The sequence below is a fragment of the Mastigoproctus giganteus genome, chromosome 1 (assembly GCF_048544385.1).
Source record: "Mastigoproctus giganteus isolate SK-2022 chromosome 1, ASM4854438v1, whole genome shotgun sequence".
Taxonomy (NCBI): Eukaryota; Metazoa; Arthropoda; class Arachnida; order Uropygi; family Thelyphonidae; genus Mastigoproctus; species Mastigoproctus giganteus.
The window spans coordinates 243,714,376-243,736,208 of NC_143575.1; the positions used below are offsets into that span (position 1 = coordinate 243,714,376).

At 37.1% G+C, this 21,833-nt stretch overlaps 1 protein-coding gene across 1 annotated transcript in view; it reads right to left on the bottom strand.

The window, feature by feature from the left end:
* The window catches only part of LOC150091715 (ras-related C3 botulinum toxin substrate 1-like), an 89,019-nt gene that overhangs the window by 46,476 nt on the left and 20,710 nt on the right, over positions 1 to 21,833 (bottom strand). Inside the window, exon 2 of the mRNA XM_090369423.1 lies at positions 10,472 to 10,680. Coding sequence (XP_090225549.1) covers positions 10,472 to 10,611 — 140 coding nt within the window. The 5' untranslated portion in view covers positions 10,612 to 10,680. The remainder of the gene's footprint in view (positions 1 to 10,471; positions 10,681 to 21,833) is intronic.

Here is a 21,833-nt window from a genome sequence, read left to right on the forward strand (position 1 = left end):
ATTGTTCCTTTACCTACAAGAATACTGCACAATCCTAACCATACAGCCAACATGCTTGATCTCTTTCTCACAAACAACCCTTCTAAGTACACGGTCAAAGTGAGTGGCCCATTTGGCACCTCAGATCACAACTTGGTGGTTGTCTCTTCTCCAATGGGGCTTTTATCTCACAGATATTCCCAACCTCGTGTTGTTTGGCATTACAAGAATGCAAAATAGGATGACCTGTGAGATTTTCTTCTTTTCCTTCATCGGATTACTGTTTCAAGACTTCTGATGTCAGCTTTTGCTCAGATCGTGTCAGTGAAATTATTCTTGTAGGAATGGAATCCTTTATTCCACACTCCACTTTAAAATCTCGTCCTTTATCTAAACGTAAAGGTGAGTACAGTGGTCTCAGACAGTTTTTAAATTCTGTACAGTGGGATCAACTGACGATGTTACCAACAGTAAATTCTAATTGGGAAGCATTCAAGGAATTAATCGTGGATGCTACTAAAAGTTTCATACCTATTAAGAAATATTGTTCAAGGTTTAGGACTAAACCTCGAACAATATTTATCAAGGTTCATTTGATAACCAATAACAATGGTTATCAAATGAACTAATGAGACTCGTGACAGAGAAGAAAAATGCCTGGGACGCCTATAAATTATCAAGCGATTCAGAAGCCTATGGCAGATATAAGCTAGTCTGTAATCAGGTCACAAAGGAGGTTAGGCAGGCGAAAGCAGATTATGAGAAATCTTTGGCAAAAGATGCTAAGAAAAACAGCAAGGATTTCTTTACTTATATAAACTCTAAAAGGAAGGGGATGAATCTGATTGGTCCACTTGATACCAATGGTTCGACTGTTGATGATCCTGCTCAGATAGCAAACAAACTGAATAAGTATTTTGCATCTACATTCACACATGAGGAGTTATTAAGGTTTGAAAATGCCACAAGGTTATCAAATTGTAGCAGGGTACTTAATGATTTTGTAATAACTGAGAGCAAAGTGGAGGAGAAATTGTTGAAGTTAAACATAAGAAAGGCACCTGGGGTGGATGGGATCTATCCAGTTAAAGGAGGTGGCAAAGCAACTAAGCAAACCCTTAGCCATAATTATGAGAGCATCCTTGGACTCAGGGAAGGTCCCCACGGACTGGAGATGTGCAAATGTATCCCCAATTCACAAAGGGGGATCGAAGGGTGACACAAGTAATTACAGACCAGTTAGTTTAACTTCTGTTCCGGGTAAAATAATGGAGTCACTGGTTAAACATGCATTGCAGGATCATCTAAACAAGACCGCAGCAATAATTCAGACACAGCATGGGTTTGTTAAGGGAAAGTCTTGTCTGACAAATTTGATAGGATATTGTGATGTGGTTACAAAGGAACTGGATGCAAAAAATAATTTTGATATCATATATTTGGATTTCAGGCAAGCTTTTGACACTGTTGTGCATGGAAGACTATTGTACAAATTGGAGCAGAATGGTATTAAGGGTAAGTTGCTACAATGGATAAAAGGATGGTTGAGTGGGGGAAGACAGAGGGTAGTAATTAATGGGTGCTGCTCTTCGTGGACTAATGTTATTAGTGGAGTCCCACAGGGTTCGATGTTGGGTCCACTGTTGTTTTGTATATTTATCAATGATATTGATGAAGGCATGTCAGGCTTAGTGTTGAAGTTTGCAGATGATACAAAGGTTGGCAAGGTTGTTAATGACAGTAACGGCAGTGTGCTACTGCAACAGGATCTAGATAATTTTGGCAAATGGGCTAAGAAGTGGCAACTGAAGTTTAACCTTGACAAATGCAAAGTACTGCATATGGGTAGAAGTAACCCCAGAGAAACGTACCAACTGTGTGGTACTACACTTAAGGTGGTAGAAAATGAAAAAGACCTGGGAGTAATTGTGCAGTCAGATATGAAGTTTTCTGAGCAATGCAGACAGGCTGCCAGGGCAGGTCATGGGGTTTTGTCAATGATATATAGGAATTTTGCTAGCAGGGAGAAGGAGGTGATTGTCCTTCTGTATAAGGCAATGGTCAGGCTGTGCCTTGAGTACTGTGTACAGGTCTGGAGGCCTCATTTTAGGAAGGATGTAGATTTATTTGAGCGTGTACAGAGAAGGGCAACAAGATTGGTGAGGGGAATGAAGAGATCCTCTTACCAAGAGAGGCTTAAGTTCTGCAAATTGCAGTGGTTGGAGACAAGGCACCTGCACGGTGATCTGATTGAGGTGTATAAGGCCTTAAATGGATTGAGCACTCTGAATTTTGATGGGATCCTTCCACTTGTTCAGATTACAAACCTAAGGGGCATAAATTCAAATTAAGAAAAGACGGATGTAGAATAGATGTGCAGAAATTTGCCTTTAGCCAGCGGGTGGTTAATTGCTGGAACAAACTTCCATCTGTCGTTGTGGAAGTTGATAGGTTAAATAAATTTAAGGAGGAACTGGATAGGCATTTGGAGGGAATGGTGCGATTTTTTTTTTTTTTTGGCTGATGCTGCATAAGCTCATACACATGCTTTCTTGCAAAAAATTCCACTACTACTACTACTACTTCCTTGGTTTTCCAATAAATGCACTAAGGTTGTTCCAGAGAAGAACGTTGCATATCTTAATTAGCTTGTTTCCAATTCTTCAGTTTCATTCTCTGCCTATACCAAAGCTTGCAACAATTGTAAAGCAGTTATTAATCAGTCCAAACTAGATTCTGAATAAGCTAAGAGTAGAAAACTTGCTTCTGGACTTAGCCAAGCATTCTGGGCTCTTGCCAAAGCTATTAAGCTGCAACTTTTGCCCATCTCTGCTCCCACCTCTGTCAAAACCAGATTCTGTTATCACTTCAGCCAAGGATAAAGCTGACCTGACAGCATCCCATTTTTCTTCCAATTCATGTATTAATGATATCGGAAAACACCCCCCACCATTCCCATCACGCTCCAATCAATGCCTCCTATGGTCTTCCGTCAAAAGGATTTTGACGAATCTTGATGCTAAGAAAGCTCCAGGTCCTGATGGTATTTCTCCACTTGTTCTCAAAACCTGTGCTCCTGAACTTACTCCTGTTCTTTGCTGTCTTTTTTCACTTTCTTATTCCAAAGGTGTTTTTCCTTCTGCTTGGAAATTTACTCATATCCAGCCAGTTCCTGAAAAGGGTGACAAATTCCTCCCATCCAATTATCGTCCTATTGCAATTACTTCTACTCTTTCTAAATTAATGGAGAAATTAATTAACCGCCAACTCTTAAACTACCTAGAACCTTCCATCTGACCAACGATCGCCAGTATGGATTCCAGCAGTGTCGATCCACTGGTGATATTTTGGCTTATGTTACCCACTTATGGACAAATTCAATGAAAAAGTTCAGTGAAACACAAGCAGTTGCTCTTGACATCTCAAAGGCTTTCAATCGTGTTTGGCATAAAGGTCTTTTAAACAAACTTCCACCTTATGGTTTGCCAACTGTTTTTTGTAATTGGTTATCCAGTTTTCTACCTGCTTTCTCACTGAGGATGATGGTAGATGGGGTCTCTGTCTTCTAACTTCTCCACTAATGCTGGTGTCCTCCAAGGTTCAGTTCTTTCCCCCGACTCTTTCCCTCTTGTATATTAATGACCTTCTTTCATTAACTGGAAATCCTATCCACAGTTTTGCCGATGATAGTACATTGCATTCCACTTTCCATTTTGGGAAACCTTGCCCTGCTCAATCAGCTTCAACTTCTCGAATATCCGCTATCTTGTCTTATATCTTGCAAAAAGGATTCTTCTGCTCCTATTCTTATCTCTGGTGAATCTCCAATTTCTAGGCAAAATGATATATATCTCTTTTGGGGATTACCCTGACTTCTAATCTCTCTTGGCACAAGCACATTACAAATATTGCTTCCTCTGCATCTAAAAAACTTGGTCTTCTTTCGCTCTCGGCATTACTTTTCTTCTAAACAGCTGTTCACTCCGTACAAATTGCAAATCTGCCCTACCGTGGAATATTGTTCCCATATTTGGGGCGGTGCCCCCAAAACTTCTCTCAGGCTTCTAGATTCCATTCAGAAGAGGGCAGTTATGTTAATTAATGACTCATCTCTAACAATCTCTCCACTCGCTGTCTCATAGACACTGTTTCTGCTGCATGCCTTTTCTACAGATACTTCCATGGGCACTGTTCTTCTGAATTGGCTTCTATAATTCCCGCTCTCTCTCTCTTTCAGCCACCACCAGCCATTTACTGTCCAACTTCAAACTCACAGAACCTACTTTTCATCTTTCTCCATTCATTCAACTGCCATTTTCTGGAACAACCTTCCTTCATACGTTTTTCCTGAAAATTTACAGTCTACAGAAGTTCAAGTCTAATGTCAACAAATATCTTCTTTCATCTTCTCAACCTCCAACCCAAGCACGGTACTTAGTACTATAAGTTCAATACCTCTCGTGTTTGGGGTTTTCATATAAAAAAAAAAAAAAAAAGTGTACTTAATATATCATTTATGATTAATTTAGTATAAATAATTAGTAGCGATAAAAGTTAAATCACACACACACAAAAAAAAAAAAACTTAGAAGCTTTAAATTTTAAGTTTAATTATAAGCGGACTCTCAAATATCATAGCATGAAACTGACTGATATGATATTGACAGCTTGGCAATCAAATGCATTTAATGCTAATAAACAGGTAACATTCAGTGTTCTCAACTCATGATGAGTTTACTGTATAATGCTTGTTCCAGAAAACTTAGTATGTCTTCCCCAGATGGCAACACCAAGTTGTAAACTGGGGAGACAATCATACAAATATGACAAATTGCATCATACTAGTTTTTCAAGACCATATTTGCATAACATTCACATTAAGGTTTTATATAAATCCAATATAATATTTTACCTAACTCCCCTAACTTTATTCTAAGAATTAAATTACAATCAGTTTATTAAAGGCACTAGCTAATAATATAATTATTCCACAGCTTAATGTAACAATCCACTGGATATTACAAGGCCTAAACAACTAAGATTTATTAAACTAATTTAGAGAAATAATACACTGCTTTTTTTTTTCTTTTTTTTTTTTTTCAGTTATAGTGGCATAGTGCACAGGTATATCAAGAACTGGAAACTGGTAAAATAATGAGCACTTAAACCCACACGGAGTATAATCTGCCTTTAACTTCTTAAAGAATTATAGATGTTTTGTGGTACTTCCTGTAACAATGCTTCAGTGCCTGTAAAGACAGCAGAACTGGTAAATTATGGTGATATGATTCTCATAAATTTGTTAATTTTGATTACACATTATAACCCATAATTTGATTAAACATTAGTAGACATTAATTTGATTACATGTATTTGTTAGGGTTACAGTTTTGTCTTAACTTAGTTAATAAATAGCTGTTGGCAAACATGAGATAAGTTTTAAATCAGTTATTAATTTGGTAAATAAGATTAATATTAAATCAATTAACATTAATTTGTGAGCATCTTATTTTTTTTTATTTATTATTTTTTTTTTTGGTAGTTGTTGACGCATCGGCTTCTGTGGCCATAATGCACCTCCAAAGGTTTTTGCAGTACTTTGATCCAAGCCTGAGGCAAGATTCGAACCCGCGACCTTTGGGTTGCCAGGCAGACACCTTACCCACCTGGCTAGCCCGGTCGGCCATCTTAATTGTGTGGATGGGTTTATGATTATATTAGAAGGGGGATGAGGGTTCTTTTTTTTGGAAAATACTTATGGTGGTTTTTATTTTTGTTTTTTATCTGCTATAATACAATCCTTTTGAAAATATGTATATGGCTATTATCTATCTGCATACCTTTGTTTCAGTTAATATTGATTGTTATGCTGATAATGAACAATTCTCTGTCAAGTCTGTTTTGTATCTGCTGGTGATTAGGACCAGGCATTACTGAAATCCCACTGGTGATCCTAAACACAAGGTTTGGAACCATGGATCTAACTTTGTTATTTGGATGTGGGCTAGTTCATATTTACGTTCTTTAATTCTTCTGAACAATCTTCTACTGATTTGTGCGATATACAATTTTTGGTAGTCTGCATTGTAAATTGTATACAGGGTGTTTGGTGGCAAGAGTCTTTGTAAAGGGTTACGCGAGGGAGGGGATTTTATCATATTTTTGGCTGTGTTTTTAATCTGTTCACCAATTTGAAGGACAGGGATGGTAATGTTTTTTTTTTTTTTTTCCAGTTCTTTGTTAGATGCCTGTGTGTGTTGAGTATTTCTCTTTTGTTGTTTAAATTCTTTTCATTATGACTTTTTGTGAGTACATTTTGTTGTTGTACTTTGTTGCTAAATATTTGAAAAATTCTGTTGGTTTCTCTACTGAGTGCTTGACACTGCCTCAACCAGTAATTCCAAATACAGCAAAAACAGAATTTCAAATACAGCTCGAAAAGCTCCATACACCAATTGAAATGTGTTTTCTCAATAAGTCAGTCCTTGTATGTTCTCCATGTATTTAATAATTAATAATTCTAGATGACCAAAATTAACTTACAGATAAGTTTATTCTGCTTATTTGATTAATTGATAATCTTTCTTGTAACTGGTTGTGAGATGCCCTCTCAACTTTCATTAAAATTTTACCACTCTGAGTAGGCTGTTTGATAATGGATTAAATTACAGTAGTATAAATAGCTTTACCATGAGGGCTGTTCAATAAAGAATGGTCATAATTTTTCATGAACAGCTTGCTATTTGTAGCAAGTTGCAGAATTTAAGACCAAACCAAGCTACATAACATATGCAAATTGTGCAGCTGACTCATTGCACAGTTGTGACCTTAGCAGTCAGTCAAGTTTATGCCTGCTCGGTTTTGCCTACATAACAATGGAAGTGATGCACAAGGAACAGTATGCTTCTCTCAAATTCTCTTTTCATCTCAAGAAAACATCAGCTGATATGTATGAAATGTTAAAAGAAGCTTATAGTGAATCTATGCTTCCATATAGCACAGCTCGCAGGTGGTTTAGAATGTTTAAGGATAGATGTGATTCAATCACAAAAACTAAGGTCCTGAAGCTCCAACAACTGCTGTCACCACAGAAACCATAAACAATGCTTCTATAATTGTGATAGAAGATTGTCATATAACAATAGGCAGCTGGCAGAGATACTGAGAATATCAGTAGGAAGCATGCACATTATTCTCCGTGACCATTTGGCACCTGACACGTGTTTTTGCAAACTGGGTTCCAAGACTACTCACACCTGAGCAACAGCAAGTTCAAGTTCATACGAAGGTTTGTCAAGAGCTGCAAAAGGATGGTTAGTATAGATGGTGAGATTATGCATAAGGTGATAACGACAGATGAGACGTGGCTTCATCAATTTGACTCAGAGCGTAAACAACAAAGTTCTGTTGGAAGTGTACATCAGCAACACCAAAAAAAAGTAAAAGTTGTGGCTTCTGCAGGTTATGGTCATCTCTTTTTTTTGACGTTCAAGAAATGGTTTACCAGAATGTTGTGCCATGTCATACATTTGTTATGGGACCTTACTACAGAACTGTACTGCACACTTTGCAGGATTGCATTTGTCAAAACTGCAGTCATTTGCGACAGGGGGTGAATGCTGCATCATGACAGTGCAAGTTCCTTGTATTGCTAATACTCAGAGTACTTAGCCAGCCTTTGTGTGCACACATAATAAATAAATTGTTCAAGTTGAAGAAAACATATGAAATGTGGGAATAGTAACAATAGAGGCCTTGTGTTTCATGATTAAGTTTTTTTAACATAGACGTATATTTCTACAAGAAATCTTCTCAATTGGCAAAAATTGTTGGAATTACTCTTTAATATTGCTCCATAGGAGACCTGCGTGCAATTTCTATCATGGCCGAAAAGCTTGGAGTTGACAATGTAAGAAAAATGTTCTTATACTCCAAGCATACATGCGATCAAAGAAGTTTACAAGCAACTATTTGACAAGAATATTATCATTAATTGTATGCAGTGGATACAATGGCTCAAACAAATGTACTTTGTGCAATCTGAACCCACATATTTTTGATTGTGCTAAAGTTACATTTTTTAACTCTGCAAAAAAAAAAAAAAGTCAACATTCAAAACAAAAACTGATCCATTAATATGTAAAAAGCAATAGTAAATTACATCTAATATACCATATTTCCAAAAGTACGGTACAAATAAGATTCTTTCAAATAATACACTAAACAATACCACCACTTTGCTCACTGGAGGCTTAAAGTGGTGAAACCCATGTCTCTAGAGCAAAGTTTCCGGCACCCCCCCCCATACTTTTTATTATTATTATTATTATTAATGGCCATATGGTACAAGGAAGCCTGAGGCTTATGCTGCACCAGCCAAAAAAAAAAAAAAAAAAAAAATTCCCAAGTTACCCCCTGAGAGAGAGAGAGAGAGAAGCAGAAAGGAATCACCAAGAAAGAGAAGAATGATGATATCCAGCTCAGGACCCTGGGTTTGCCAAGCCCATACTCACTAGATGTGAGCCCCCGGGGTTTCTCCCTCAATCCATGCACGGTACTAAGTACTATAGGTTTTGATACCTTTTGTGTTTGGGGATTTCATAAAAAAAAAACATTTTTACATTTATAGTAAGTGTATTTTGTCATTTATGTTTTTAAGATTTATATTTAAGTAAAATAAAGTGGAAATCATTACTGCAGTATACATTAGAAAAGTTCTGTAGAATTTATCTCAAAAAGTAATGATTCTTTTGAAATGGTTTTCAGTAATATTCATTGGAAAGAAACATCCACTCGATTTCAATTTTCAACCTGACACACTTGGCATCCCTTGTTTATATAGCATCCCATGTCTATGTAGCTAACAAGATTTGTGGTCTTACAAAGTTAAGTACAGTAATACCCCGACTTACGCTACCCCGACTTACGCGAACTCGGAGTTACGCGGTTCTTGATTTTTTCGTTTGGCAACGCTGCCGCCCACTATCTTCAAGGTCGTTTTTCATATGTTATCGATATACGGTGCGACGGCGGAGAATGAGAGCGAAAGATGAACAAAATTCAACTTTGCTGCTTTTATGTTTTTTATATCAGTGAAGGGGAAACACATTTCACCATAATAACGTAAAAACCAACGCAATTCCAGCTACCGGTATAATCGCAAATGCAATTAGATCGAGTTTACTACCAGTTTATAACAGATTTCACTAGCAGAAATGCAACTGGATTTTTATTGTTTTATGGTAGTAACCCCTAGAAATGTGAGGTGTTAATAGTGTATCTCTGCCTTTATGGTGTTGTTTATTCAGTTGCTACATGCGCGCAGCTTTGTTTATGCGTATCAAGCGTGCCTCCTCGTTTTGTAATTGTGCTTTATTCCCTAAAAATGAGTAAAATACTTAATTAAAAGGTGTGAAAAGGAAGCGTCCTGGTGAAGACACTGCAGATTCAGAGAGAAAAAGAAAAGCAATTATCGATAAACAGAGGCGGACTGGGTCAAAAATTCTTACCCGGGAAAATTTATAGTGGCCTCATACTATGGTTTATGGCCAAAATCACACTGGCCCACCGGGGTTTCCCCGGCAAGGCTTATGGCCAGTCCGCCTCTGTCGATAGAGAAAAAATATAAAATTGTGAAACGCTTTGAGCGAAATGAAAGACCATGTGATATTGCACGTGCTACAGGCCTAAACGAAGCAACGGCGAAAAGCACATGACAATTGCAAACTTGACAGGTTGAAAATTGAAAAGGGCTTAAAAATTTTAGAAAACATAGACTCCAACGAAGAACGCGTTATAGCTACAAAGCAAGGAATAAAAAAATTATTAGCTTGCTACGAAGAAATTCTGCGTGAAAAAAAGAAGTCTCTGTGTCGTCAGACGAATTTGTTAGATTTTATGAAGCCATCGACATCGAAATAACTTTTTAACGTAAGTCATTTGTTTTTTAATACATATTTTGTATTAATATGTATAAATAACTGCAATTTTATTAATATTTTTCTTCTAAACTAGTGTTTTTGTTAGTCCTTGGTCCCAATTAAGCAAAATTTATATGTATTTATATGCAAAGTTGTACCCCGACTTACGCGAATTCGACTTACGCGATTTTCGTCGGACCCACCTATCGCGTAACTTCGGGGTATTACTGTAATCAATTTTCTTCATGCAATCATTGTGAGCAATTAAAAATAACCTGCTCTGTTAAAATTGATCAAGGTTAAAAATAACCTTGATCAATTTCAATATTTTTCTTATTTCTGGTATCTCTTAACCTTTTAAAAAAAATTGACATTTAATTAATGGGTTGGCCAACTTGTGATGACAAGTTGCCACTGACCAAAATTGTCACAGGTTGCTGACCACTCTTCTAATTAGTATTAGAACATACTATTATAGGTATTATGCTAGTATGTAAATACTGTATTATTAATACTGACCAAGTTTACATCAATTCACCTTTTCAGCATAAAAACAACTTGACTATACTTACACCGTAGGTACATATTCACCAGGAAAGCTGTCAGTGGTGTAAGAGATTAACATACATGTTTTCCCTACAGTTCCATCTCCTACAACCACACACTTAATTGGTCGTCCTGAAGATACACTGCCTGCTGGGACCCTCTGCATTGTGGCTTACTTTATTAAGTACACTTTTGCTATTAGCACTCACTTTTTTTTTTGCCACCACTCACCAAGCTATATAAAAAGAAAATTACTATTATATTAATGAAGTTAAAATTGTCAAAATATTAAATGCTTTAAAAATTGCAATCTAGAGTCAAATATATTATCAGATCAACTATTTGTAGGCTATGATCAATCAACCTGAAGTGCAAAATAATAATGTTGGACCACCAAAAAACTCCACAAATTCTGAACTAAAAAAGCTCCAAGCTACAGAAGTTAAAAAGTGCTGTAGTATTAAAGAATCATTTCTGTACATAGTTACAATAAAAGTTTAAACATACACTGTGCTGCCACTTTATTAGGTACACCCCTGCTGTGCACACAAATGGTTTGTCCCACAATGCTGCAAGTCATATGACCACAGTTGTGGATATAAACGCAGCAGAATACCCTTTCTAGTATCAATTAAGCATACAAATTATAGCAAAAATGGGAAAAAGGAGTGATCTAACGGACTTCGGAAGTTGTATGGTGGTAGGTGCAAGACGTGCTGGACAAAGCATCTCTGAAACGGCACTTCTGAACTTTTCACGCACCACAGTTTCAAGGATGTATCGAGAATGGTGCAACAAACAGAAAACATCCTCTCAACGGCACTCCTGTGGAAGAAAATCGCTTGTTGATGAGAGCGGTCAGAGGAGGATGGCTAGAATGTGCAAGCAAACAGATGGACCACAATGTTGCACATCACTTCAGAATACAACCTTGGTGTGCAGAACAAAATATCTCAACGGACTACTAGTCGCACTTTGTCACGAATGGGCTATAACAGCCGACGGCCACATCGCGTACCTTTATTATCAATGAAGAACAAGAGAGTACGTCTCCTGTGGGCACAGCAACACCAGCACTGGACTATCGAGGGTTAGAAAACAGTTGCTTGGTCTGATGAGTCGAAGTTCCTGGTGCATCATGTTGATGGAAGGCTCAGAATTTGACGAAAACAACATGAATCCATGGACCAGTCATGTCTGATGACTACAAGTACGATAATTGTGCATGGTGGTGGGGGGCAGTGTTATGGTGTGGGGAATGTTTTTTTGGCACACGTCGGGTCCATTGATACCCATAGATTCACATCTAAATGCCACATCGTACCTAAACGTCGTTGCTGACCAAGTGCATCCGTTCATGTTGACAGTTTATCCTCAGTCAGATGGTTACTTCCAGCAGGATAATGTGCCAGTGCTCAAAGCCCAAATCACTATGGAATAGTTCCAGGAACATGACAATGACTTTTCTTTGCTGCAGTGGCCCGCTCAGTCCCCAGATCAATTCTATCGAACATCTTTGGGATGAGCTGGAAAGGGCTGTTTGCTGCAGGCTTACTACACCTCTGTCAAATCTCAAGGAACTGCATGACACACTCATGTCTGCATGGTACTCCATTCCTACAACATTTTCAGCATCTTGTTCAATCCATGTCTAGACGAATTCAGGTTGTTTTGAAGGCTAAAGGAGGCTCAACTTTATTAGGTACACCATTAGATAATAAAGTGGCAACACAGTGTATATTGTAAAATAAATCACCATGGTTGCTTCAGTTTTGCACTATGAATCTACACCAGTAGCATGCAAACTGTGGTCCACAGATCCCAGGGAGTCTGTGCACAAACCCATGAGGTCCACAGGAAGAAACCTTTTTCCTTATTATGTGTATCAAGGAAGCCAAGATGTAGGCAATTATGTATCAAGAATTCTACATGTAGGCAGAAAGTTTTGTTTTTATTTTTTAAATCTGCATACTTTGAAATATAGAATGTCAATTTTGAAGGTGGGTTAGAAATAATTGTTTATAGATCAATGTATTATTATTGAGAATAATAAAACATTTAATTTAAAGGTCTGCCAGTAAAGCTAGGAAACAAAAAGGGGTCCATGGCTGAAAAAGTTTGGGTGACACTGATACCTTTTGTTATCTTTCATTACAGGAATTTATAAGATCTTACTGAGGGTACCTAGTTGCCCACTGATGAAGATACAATAATCCCTAGGGTAATAGGAATTCATTACAAATTACAAATAGACACTAATATAGTTCAGCTTAAAGAGCAGTTCTATTTTATTTATAGCATAAAAGCAAAGAAACTTATGGTTATTTTCATAATATGAGATGTTTGATACTTTTGTGGAAAATCTAATTTACCCTTTATCTACATAACACTTTAACAATACTTGTACATAATTACTACGGCAAAGAAAGCCAACATGAGAACCATGGCAAACTTACTGGACAAACTAGTTTCCAGCTACTGCAGTTTCTTCCTACATTCTCGGTAAAAAGACCATGCGTGTTATCAGTAGTGGCAGTAGAAGTAGATAACAATGTATCGATTAGTTTTTTCTCATTATTAAAAGTAGGTTATTAGAGTTGGTGTTTTTACAGCTGAAATTTACTTATGGGTACATCCTCCAGACTGCCTCAGTCTTAAGGTGTTTATCCCCCACTTCCCACTGTTTTAAAATAGAAAAAAAACTTCTACAGATGGTAATGGCAGTAGAAGTTCTTTTCCTGTTTTAAAACAGTGGGAAGGGAGGCATAAACACTCTAAGACTGAGGCAGTCTGGAGAGTGTACCCTTAAGTAAACTTCAGCCGCAAAAACACTAACTCCAATAACCTACTTTTAATAATGAGAAAAAAACTAATCGATACATTGTCATCTACTTCTACTGCCATTACCAATAACACGCACTGTCTGTTTACTGAGAATGCAGAGAGAAACTGTGGTAGTGGGAAACCAGTTTGTCCAGTAACTTTCCCGAAATTTGCTGTGGTTCTCATGTTGTCTTTCTTTACCTTAGCCATTACTACCAAATAAGATTCAGAGATAACCCAATTAAAAGGCCAACAGGGCTTACATAAACAAGCAAAACAACGTGTCTCTTGAAAATATGACTATTTTAATATTTAATTTAAATATCAAACTAACATTAAACTAAAAAGAAAGCTTTAATCTTAAAATGCTTAAAGACATGGGCATTTTAAGAAACATGATTTCTGAAATGATGTTGAATTTATGCCCTTATCTTAAAATATGCAAAGTTTAGCAATGGTTGAATGGCATGTAACACAGATTTTACTGATCAAAATACTTGAAATTATACTCTACACTTCACCTGTGTAGGGTATAGGATCAGTCTGTTCTTCACTTTGGTTCATTTGTATTTTTGTGATGGTGCAACTGCAAGATTAGAATCACTGAACAAAAAAAAAAAAATAAGTAAAATTATCAGTGGCTTCCTCACATCATCCATGGTATAAGGCTAACCACCATAGTGAAAATTGATGGTTAGCATTATACTTTAGCCTTTTTAGTAATAAAAAGATTCTAAACTTCACACAATTTTAGTGATTTCATTTCATACATTATGGTTAAATGAGAATTTCTTAACATTATTGCAACTTAAGTTTCTTTAAGGAATTATACCACAAATAAACAACATTTCCCTTATGAAAAATATAACTGGTATTTATCTTAATGCAGTGCTACCAACCTAAAATCTATTTCAATGATTTCTATTTTCTTTGTTTTATGTGTAACTAGGCAGATTACAATTGCAGTACTTGACAACCCAGTAAATGACTCAAAATGTGTGAAGAGACAGAACCAAATCTTAAAGTATTTTAGATGAAAAAGTTTATGCCCATATTTTATAAATAAGACATGGAAAGGACAAATTCCTTAAACAATATGCTGATCTCTCATTATTACTAAATGTTAATATTATTCAATCCTGATTTATTACTTTTGTTAAGGTGTTAATGATGAGTTTAATTTCACTCCACAATCAGCTCATCTCTAGATTTGCTATAGTGGACTGTCACTAACTCCTCCTATGGAGATTTAATTTACTCTCTTCATATGCCTTATATAAGGCATTTTTTCGCTTCCTTTTTTTTGTTAGTGAAAAATTTACATTTTAGTCCATATATAATAATAATAATAATAAATAAAATACTAAACTAATACAATGATTTCATTCAATGTTCTGCCATCTTCCAACAATACAAACCATTTTGAAGTGCTTTAACAAAGCTATACTGAGTGCAGAACTATTTTGGGATATACCAAGTATATCCCAAAATTCATATTGGGATATATCAAGTATATAGTGAATTAAATTCACTATATACTTGGTATATCCACTGTGATTCACTATATTCACTGAATATAGTGAATTCATTGAAAGATCACATTGAAAATGAATCACTGAATTACTGAAAGAAAATTTTCATACATCTATCCTGCAAACATCCTTTTTCAATTTAAGTTTATGCCTGAGAAAGAGTAAGGATGCCATCAGCAGTTAGTTCAACTCACTCTAGTTTAAAGCCTTAATCAGGTCCCCTTGCAGGTGCTCGGTTGTCAGACAATTTTAAGTCTTTATTGGTAAGAGTACCCCTTTTATGATCCTGAATAATCTTGTTGTTTTTCTCTACACCCATTCCAATGTATCCATATCCTTCCTAAAATGAAGCGTCCAGACTTGTATGCAATAAAGCCTTATATTGCATAATACCCAAGGTGCCCAAACCAATTCTTTGTACAATGGAATAATCACCTCCTTGTTACTGGTAATTTGAAACTGGCTCTTATTACTACATTTCAAGCAAACTCTGAGCTTCCAGTCCACTACCAGATCAAAGCAGTGGTGTGCTGGAGCCGGCTCATGCGAGTCAGTTGTTAAATTTTCAAGAATTTTGCGAGACAGTTATTAATTCACAAATGGTATTGTGAATTAACTAAAATTTTATTATTGGTTAGAAGAAGACTTGCCAATTCCACCAGCTCACCAGTTAGATGATGGATTTTGGTTTTAATGGACCAAAAATGACCAGCATTGTAATGCACCAGAAGAAATTTAAATTTCAAAAAGATTGATATTTTAATAATCTTTAAAAAGGTTATCTTTTCAAAAGGTTGTGTGTATATGCATGTACATATACACACACATTTCAATAAAAAAAATGCAATATAACAGTAAAAATTAATTGCCTATTTTATTTAGGCCTATACATATTAATAGCTTGTAAAAAGTTAAACTTCTGACACATGGTCACTGTGGAATAAAATCTGAGTGCATAGGGCTCAGTCAGATGGTTAAAAGCGATAAAATGTGCACTTATAAAATTTGAACATACTGTTAAAACATGTTCTTAACAGATAAAACGATGATGTATTGCTGCACATAGGAGTCATCAACAGAAAGGAATGCGTCAGATGACTGTGTCCTATGTGGAGCCAAGCAAGAACTTCTTTACAATCCCTGTGCAGATTAGACTGCACAGTTTGACTGCAGGCTTAATCTGATATAGCTTGTTACCTGTCGATGCTACAAATCTTACTACTGCAAATATAACTTACTATGGATTACTTGCCTATAGTCTGCATTTTGATTGATAAGTAAAAATTATTTGTCACAGATGCCAATTTGGTTGCATTATCAGCCAGATCATTTTCTCTAATCCCAATGTGGCTGGGAATCTAGCAGAAGTGGATATTGAATCCACATTCATAGAGATTGCATATCATCTGCTGAATCTGGGACAAGGTTGGATGAGTGGTATCTCATCACCAATAAAGGCTGTAGTGCACTCAATCAGTACATACAATACACCACTGGTATTGGGAATTTCTTATGTGATCCAAGGCTAACTCTATAGCATGTGACTCTGCAGTATATATGCTGCATTCAGAGGGGATTTCAGATTAAGATCTGAAAAAAATAGCAGCAGACCCCACACATGATTCACACTTCAAGCCACCTTTTAAACTGGCAAGAAGTTCAAATGTTCAACACTGTATTCAGGATAAGCTGAAGGTAGACAGATAGGGCAGACCTTCATTCAATTTTTAAGAGAGAAGTCATATGCTGGTATTTGAGCATGCTAGGGTGGAAGGGACTTTGGTGAACAGGCAACCTTGTCTACTGCAATGTTAAGCTCTAAGTAACTCTTGGACATGAATACCAAAATGGACAGTTGGCAGTCTGATGAGTTTTATAAAGATTTTCCTACCATAGATCAAAAACGGATGTCCAATGGGATGTCCGCAGGGAGTTCAGCTTAAAAGCATATCATAATGACAACTGTTCTTGTTGAAGTGAAAGGAATGGTTCATTTACTTCCACTTGCAGACATTAGATAGGTGATGTTCTGAATGGACCAGTAGCAATACAAATAATCTGATAGTAAATGGGCCAACCGGGCTAGCCGAGTGGGTAAAGTGCCTGCCTGGCAACCCAAAGGTCGTGGGTTCGAATCCCGCTTCGGGCTTGGATCAGAGAAAAAAATGTAAAAACTTTGGGAGGTGCATTATGGCCACAGAAGCCAATGCGCCAACAACTACCAAAAAAAAAAAAGATGGTAAATGGGGTCAAGCCACTGAAGGACAGTATTTCAGATGGACACATGTATCTGAGATTCATTATCTAATTTTGATCGCACAAGTGCATGTACAGACCGAGTAATGCACTGCTCTACACCCCAAAAAATAGAAGAGAGAGAGAGAGGGTGGAGAACGTTCAGCCTTCTCATGCACTGTGCATAGCTGAAGAATGAGTTGAAGAAATGTCAAATGTGAGTGGGGATGGTGCTTTGTCCAAGTCTTAATTCAGATGTGGGATGACAATTACACTTGCAACAAAATTAAATTCAGTCTCCTCTAGTGAGAACTAAAAGTCACTGCCTAGGAGTTAAGCTGATCAATGGCTTGTTGCAGTTGTCTCTCAATAATCCTCGTGTTGCATGACTGGAAAAATATGCTGAAGTCATTGACTGTGCACTGTTTGTGGTTAGAGGATGTTGTTTGGTAATGGAATTTACTTTAATACAAAAAAGTATAACACTTAAAAGTTTCATAGGTATTTTCTCCTCTTGGCAAAAGAAGGAAGAGGGTGGATCCTACACTAACTTAAAAAAAAAAAAAAAAAAGATAAAAAGTTCTTTTATAAAAACAGGATGGTGACCTCTTATACCAAGGTTATAACGATCTTTTAAAATCAAAAATCTCGTGTCATATGCAGGAAGATGGACACCAATGTTCTTTTTAGGAAAAAATTACAAACAGATGTTTCCATTCTAATTAAGTGGTCCACTTAATTAGAATCAAACCATCTATTTGAGATACTCCTGCACTCAGTGCGAGAGAGGTAATTTGATTCCAAGTATCATAAAAGACTAGTGTTGACCATTTTTTCTCCAATAATTTGCACAAGCAACTAGCCAGAGTAATAGAGAAGTAATTTGTTGGAAATTTAGTATCGATGCCTGGTTTAGAAAAAGCAAGAACAGTTTGCATTGCACCAAGTGTTTGGAAACTGCTAATCAAGGAAGATTGGGTTGTATAGGAACACTGGTGGTCCGTGGACTTTGGTGATAGGCATGTATTCATTTCATAATGAACTTCATCTGATCCAACAGCACTTGCCTTCATAAGGGTGAGAGCTGTTTTCAGCTCATTAATGGTAAATAGCCTATTATATGGGTAAATATGCTTTTATGTAAAATTAAGGGCTTCCTCAGTTTTGAATTTAAGGAGCAGAAACTGTAGGCAGTAAGATGATGTTGGAAAATGTTTCTCCCAAAGGCACTGACTATTGCAGTTTGAGTATGTAATAGTTTATACATAGTATACTAGGATCATTGAGGGGTGGTCTGTATATTATCCCTTCATTTTCTGGATTTTTTCCACATCATCATAGAACTGGTCACCTAGGTAATAGAAGCTGTGAAACAGATTCAGTATTCCTTTTTGGCTCTGATGTCAGATATAACATGCTTTAGCATGTTTAAAAGCTATGATATTAGCTGGTGGGATAATGTCATAATATCCCCAGATTCTGTTTTGTGCCTTTTTTTTTGCTGCTGTGCATTCTGAATTCCATCATACTTTGGGAAATAGGAAGTCTGGGAGGTTTTTGGAATTGTAATTGCAGCTGCTTGGACAATAGTTTCTGTGATGTGCACAACTACATAACTGATAAGCACCCGACTGACTGAGTGATGTCAAAGTTCACCAAATCTTGAAAGGCATTCTAGTCAGCCTGTTCAATCTTCCACTAAGAGGAAGATGTGATCTAATTGGGTTGGTTATCACAGGAAAGTGAGTTTCCATACAGATTCTCCTCCAATACCCAAGTAAGTGAAGGGAGGAGACAAGTCAATGGCAGAAGACATATAGGTATGCATGTGGAAGGTGTTCCCACATTTAGAAGGGAGAAGTCATTGTCAGTGAGCATATGCCCCATTCCTTCCACTGATTATGTCCATTAAAATCCCCAAGGAATAAGAAAGGGAGAGAAAACTACATTACAAGATCATCAAAGTCTTTCTGGGAGATGTCAGTCCCAGGCGGAAAATAAACAGGGCGAACTGTTAATAAAAATCCCACTATAAGACAAACTACTACAGCCTCTATGCTGGTTGTAAGTAGCAAAGGCTGAAATGGGATCTGGTTGCCCATGAGGATAGAGACTCCTCCGTGAGTAGGGCCATCCATAATTCTATCCTTATACATGGTGGAGTCATCATTTGTCTTTAGATTAGTCTACTGGAAGTGTGCAAAAGCAGGCTGGTCCAGGCTGCTTTTGCAGGAGTGTTTTGCCACCTTCTGTATTTCGCTGGAGTCCATGACAATTCCACTGGGCTTGGTGGATCTGTCAGTTAGCTTCCCGTGCTGAGATCTTACTTTTCTCATTGTATTTATGTTTTATGGAGAAGTATGGATGCTATCCTGTGTCTATTTCTTCCTTTGCAAAGTTTCAACTGTTTCATCAAGTACCTCCTCAGTTTTGACATCCATTTCCCCCACCCTTGTACTGCCATTGGCAGATAGGTTTTGCATACTGTTACTTTACCAAATGATTTTTGTAAAGCTAGGGTACCAGGATGTATCAATATTGGAGTGGCAGCTGACTGAGTTTACTGCACTGGTTTTTCAAAGCTCAGTAAAGTTCGGTTTGAGTCCCAATAGAACAATTTCCTGGCAAACCTTTTCTGCATATGTTGCCTTATTGCTATGAGATGTTCAGAACTGCCTTAACTCATTTCTTTTTCTTCCTTCCACCTCTGGCATGCTTGAGAGATGAAGTGTGCTCTTCTTAGGAATTAATGCAGGTGAGTTTTGCAACTTTACATGATATGTAGTCTTTTGCACCACATCAAGCACAGCAAGGGCACCATTAGAGGCCATTTGTGAACACTTGAAGCACCTTAATGAGTTTGGAACATATGGATATACTGTACAGTTCAGAAAATCTCATTAGGAGATATTGGTGTATTAAAAGTAAGGATGAGGTTTCTAGCTGGAATTAAATTCCCATCCCTACATACAAATATTCACTTTGCAGCTGTCACCCGCCGAAATTATAGTTCTGGATAGATCTCGTGTTCAGACACTTCAAGAAAATCCCATTCAGAGATTGTGCCTTGAGTTTAGTGTCTCGTGGGGTATTACCATAATTGTCAGGGTGCTAAATACAGCTATCCTGATAGTTTTTTTAGTCTTCATCTGGGCATGGTGAGAGACATGGGCATTTTTGGCTATTAATTACTGTTTAACTGCTGGGGACTGAATAGGCCTTATTTGGATAGATCTACACATTTCAAATACTTTCTGCACTAAGGTTGTAAATGCTTTATAATTTTCTTCCATTATGAAAAGATGTTCTTCCCTGGAAGGGGCTAATCTGTACTATTAACTGGGTTCTGGGGATGTCATAAATTATAGATTCATATAGAATGTGTACAGTTTGGGTCATCAGTCAGCCCTAAAGAGGTTAATTTTGCCTTTAGGGAGCCATGACCTGTCAATATAAAGGTCCAGGGGCCCTTTTTTACCACTTTGCCATTACCACCTGTGGAAGAAACATTTTGGTAACGAGACCTCTGGTTTCCTGCTCCCAATTTGTTTGCCATAGCTCATGGAGCTTTGTGGCCATTCTTTTATTATACATCCAACACCATTGATGGTGTTGGATGTATCAAGGGCTATCCCCAGAAATTCTGTGGGTATACCCTTTAAGTTTATAATATAAGCCTTTTTTTTTTGGCTATTTCCAAGTAAAGTGGAAGAACACCAGCACCTGCAGTTTGGGTGTGCTTACAGTACAGCATGCTGTGTAATATTGAGATAATCTGTTATATAATAAGCTTTCATTTATTTTTCCTAGTACAGGGAGTAAGGCTATTAGTCTATATCAGGGGTGGCCAACGAGTCAATCATGATCTACCAGTCAATCGCGGATTTAATTTCGGTCGATCACAAAGAATTTTAAATATAGTCATCCCTCGATTTGTGCACCTTGTGCAATGAAATTTTTCAGATGGTAGATCACGGCTCATTTTGAAGGAAAAAAGTAGATCGCATCACAAATTAAGTTGGCCTCTCCTGGTCTATATGATTTAGGTTCAGTAGGAGGTTTTTCTCAGGATTTTTAAGAATTAATCTTAAAACAGCTTTTTTCCATATCTGGTAATAGTGAGAAGTATATTCCTCTGTATTGATTCTAACTTATTCTTGTTTCTTACTATTACCGAGTGGGTGAACACACACACACCAGCTCCATAGGTAATAATAGGTTAGGTTAGGTTAGGTAGGAACACTGCATGGTATATGAATGCCAGGGTCTTTCTTTTGAGCTCCCAGTCTGCTCAACTGATCCTAATAATCATGCCCACACAATTTCTCACTTTCTTCATCAAATAAGCAGGATGAGGGAAAAAAGTTAATTTTGAGTCAGACAACCCCAAGGTATTTTAATTCTTTTACCATTTTGATAACAGTTGTGTTTATTTTAATTTGTGGAGGTCTTATGTCCAGATTGCCTTTTAGAAGTATTTGTTTGGTTTTGTCATATTTAGAGCATGTGCATTTGTGCCCACTCCTGCAGCCACAAGAGGGCAGCAATTGATCCTTGCTCTACAACCAATCGAATACTTGTACAAGGAGAATCAAGTCACCTGCAAAAGGCTAAGCTTTCCACCGGGTCTAGATCCGATGCCAGAAATTCATCCAGAACAGTGTTCCAGAAGAAAGGGCCAAGGATTGAAAACCCTATTAACAGGGCATGTTAATTCCTGGAACCTTGTGTGTACTGAGATACTTTGTCTTTAAAGTAACTGTTTATTACCTTGTAGAGATTGTTTCAGACATTTGCC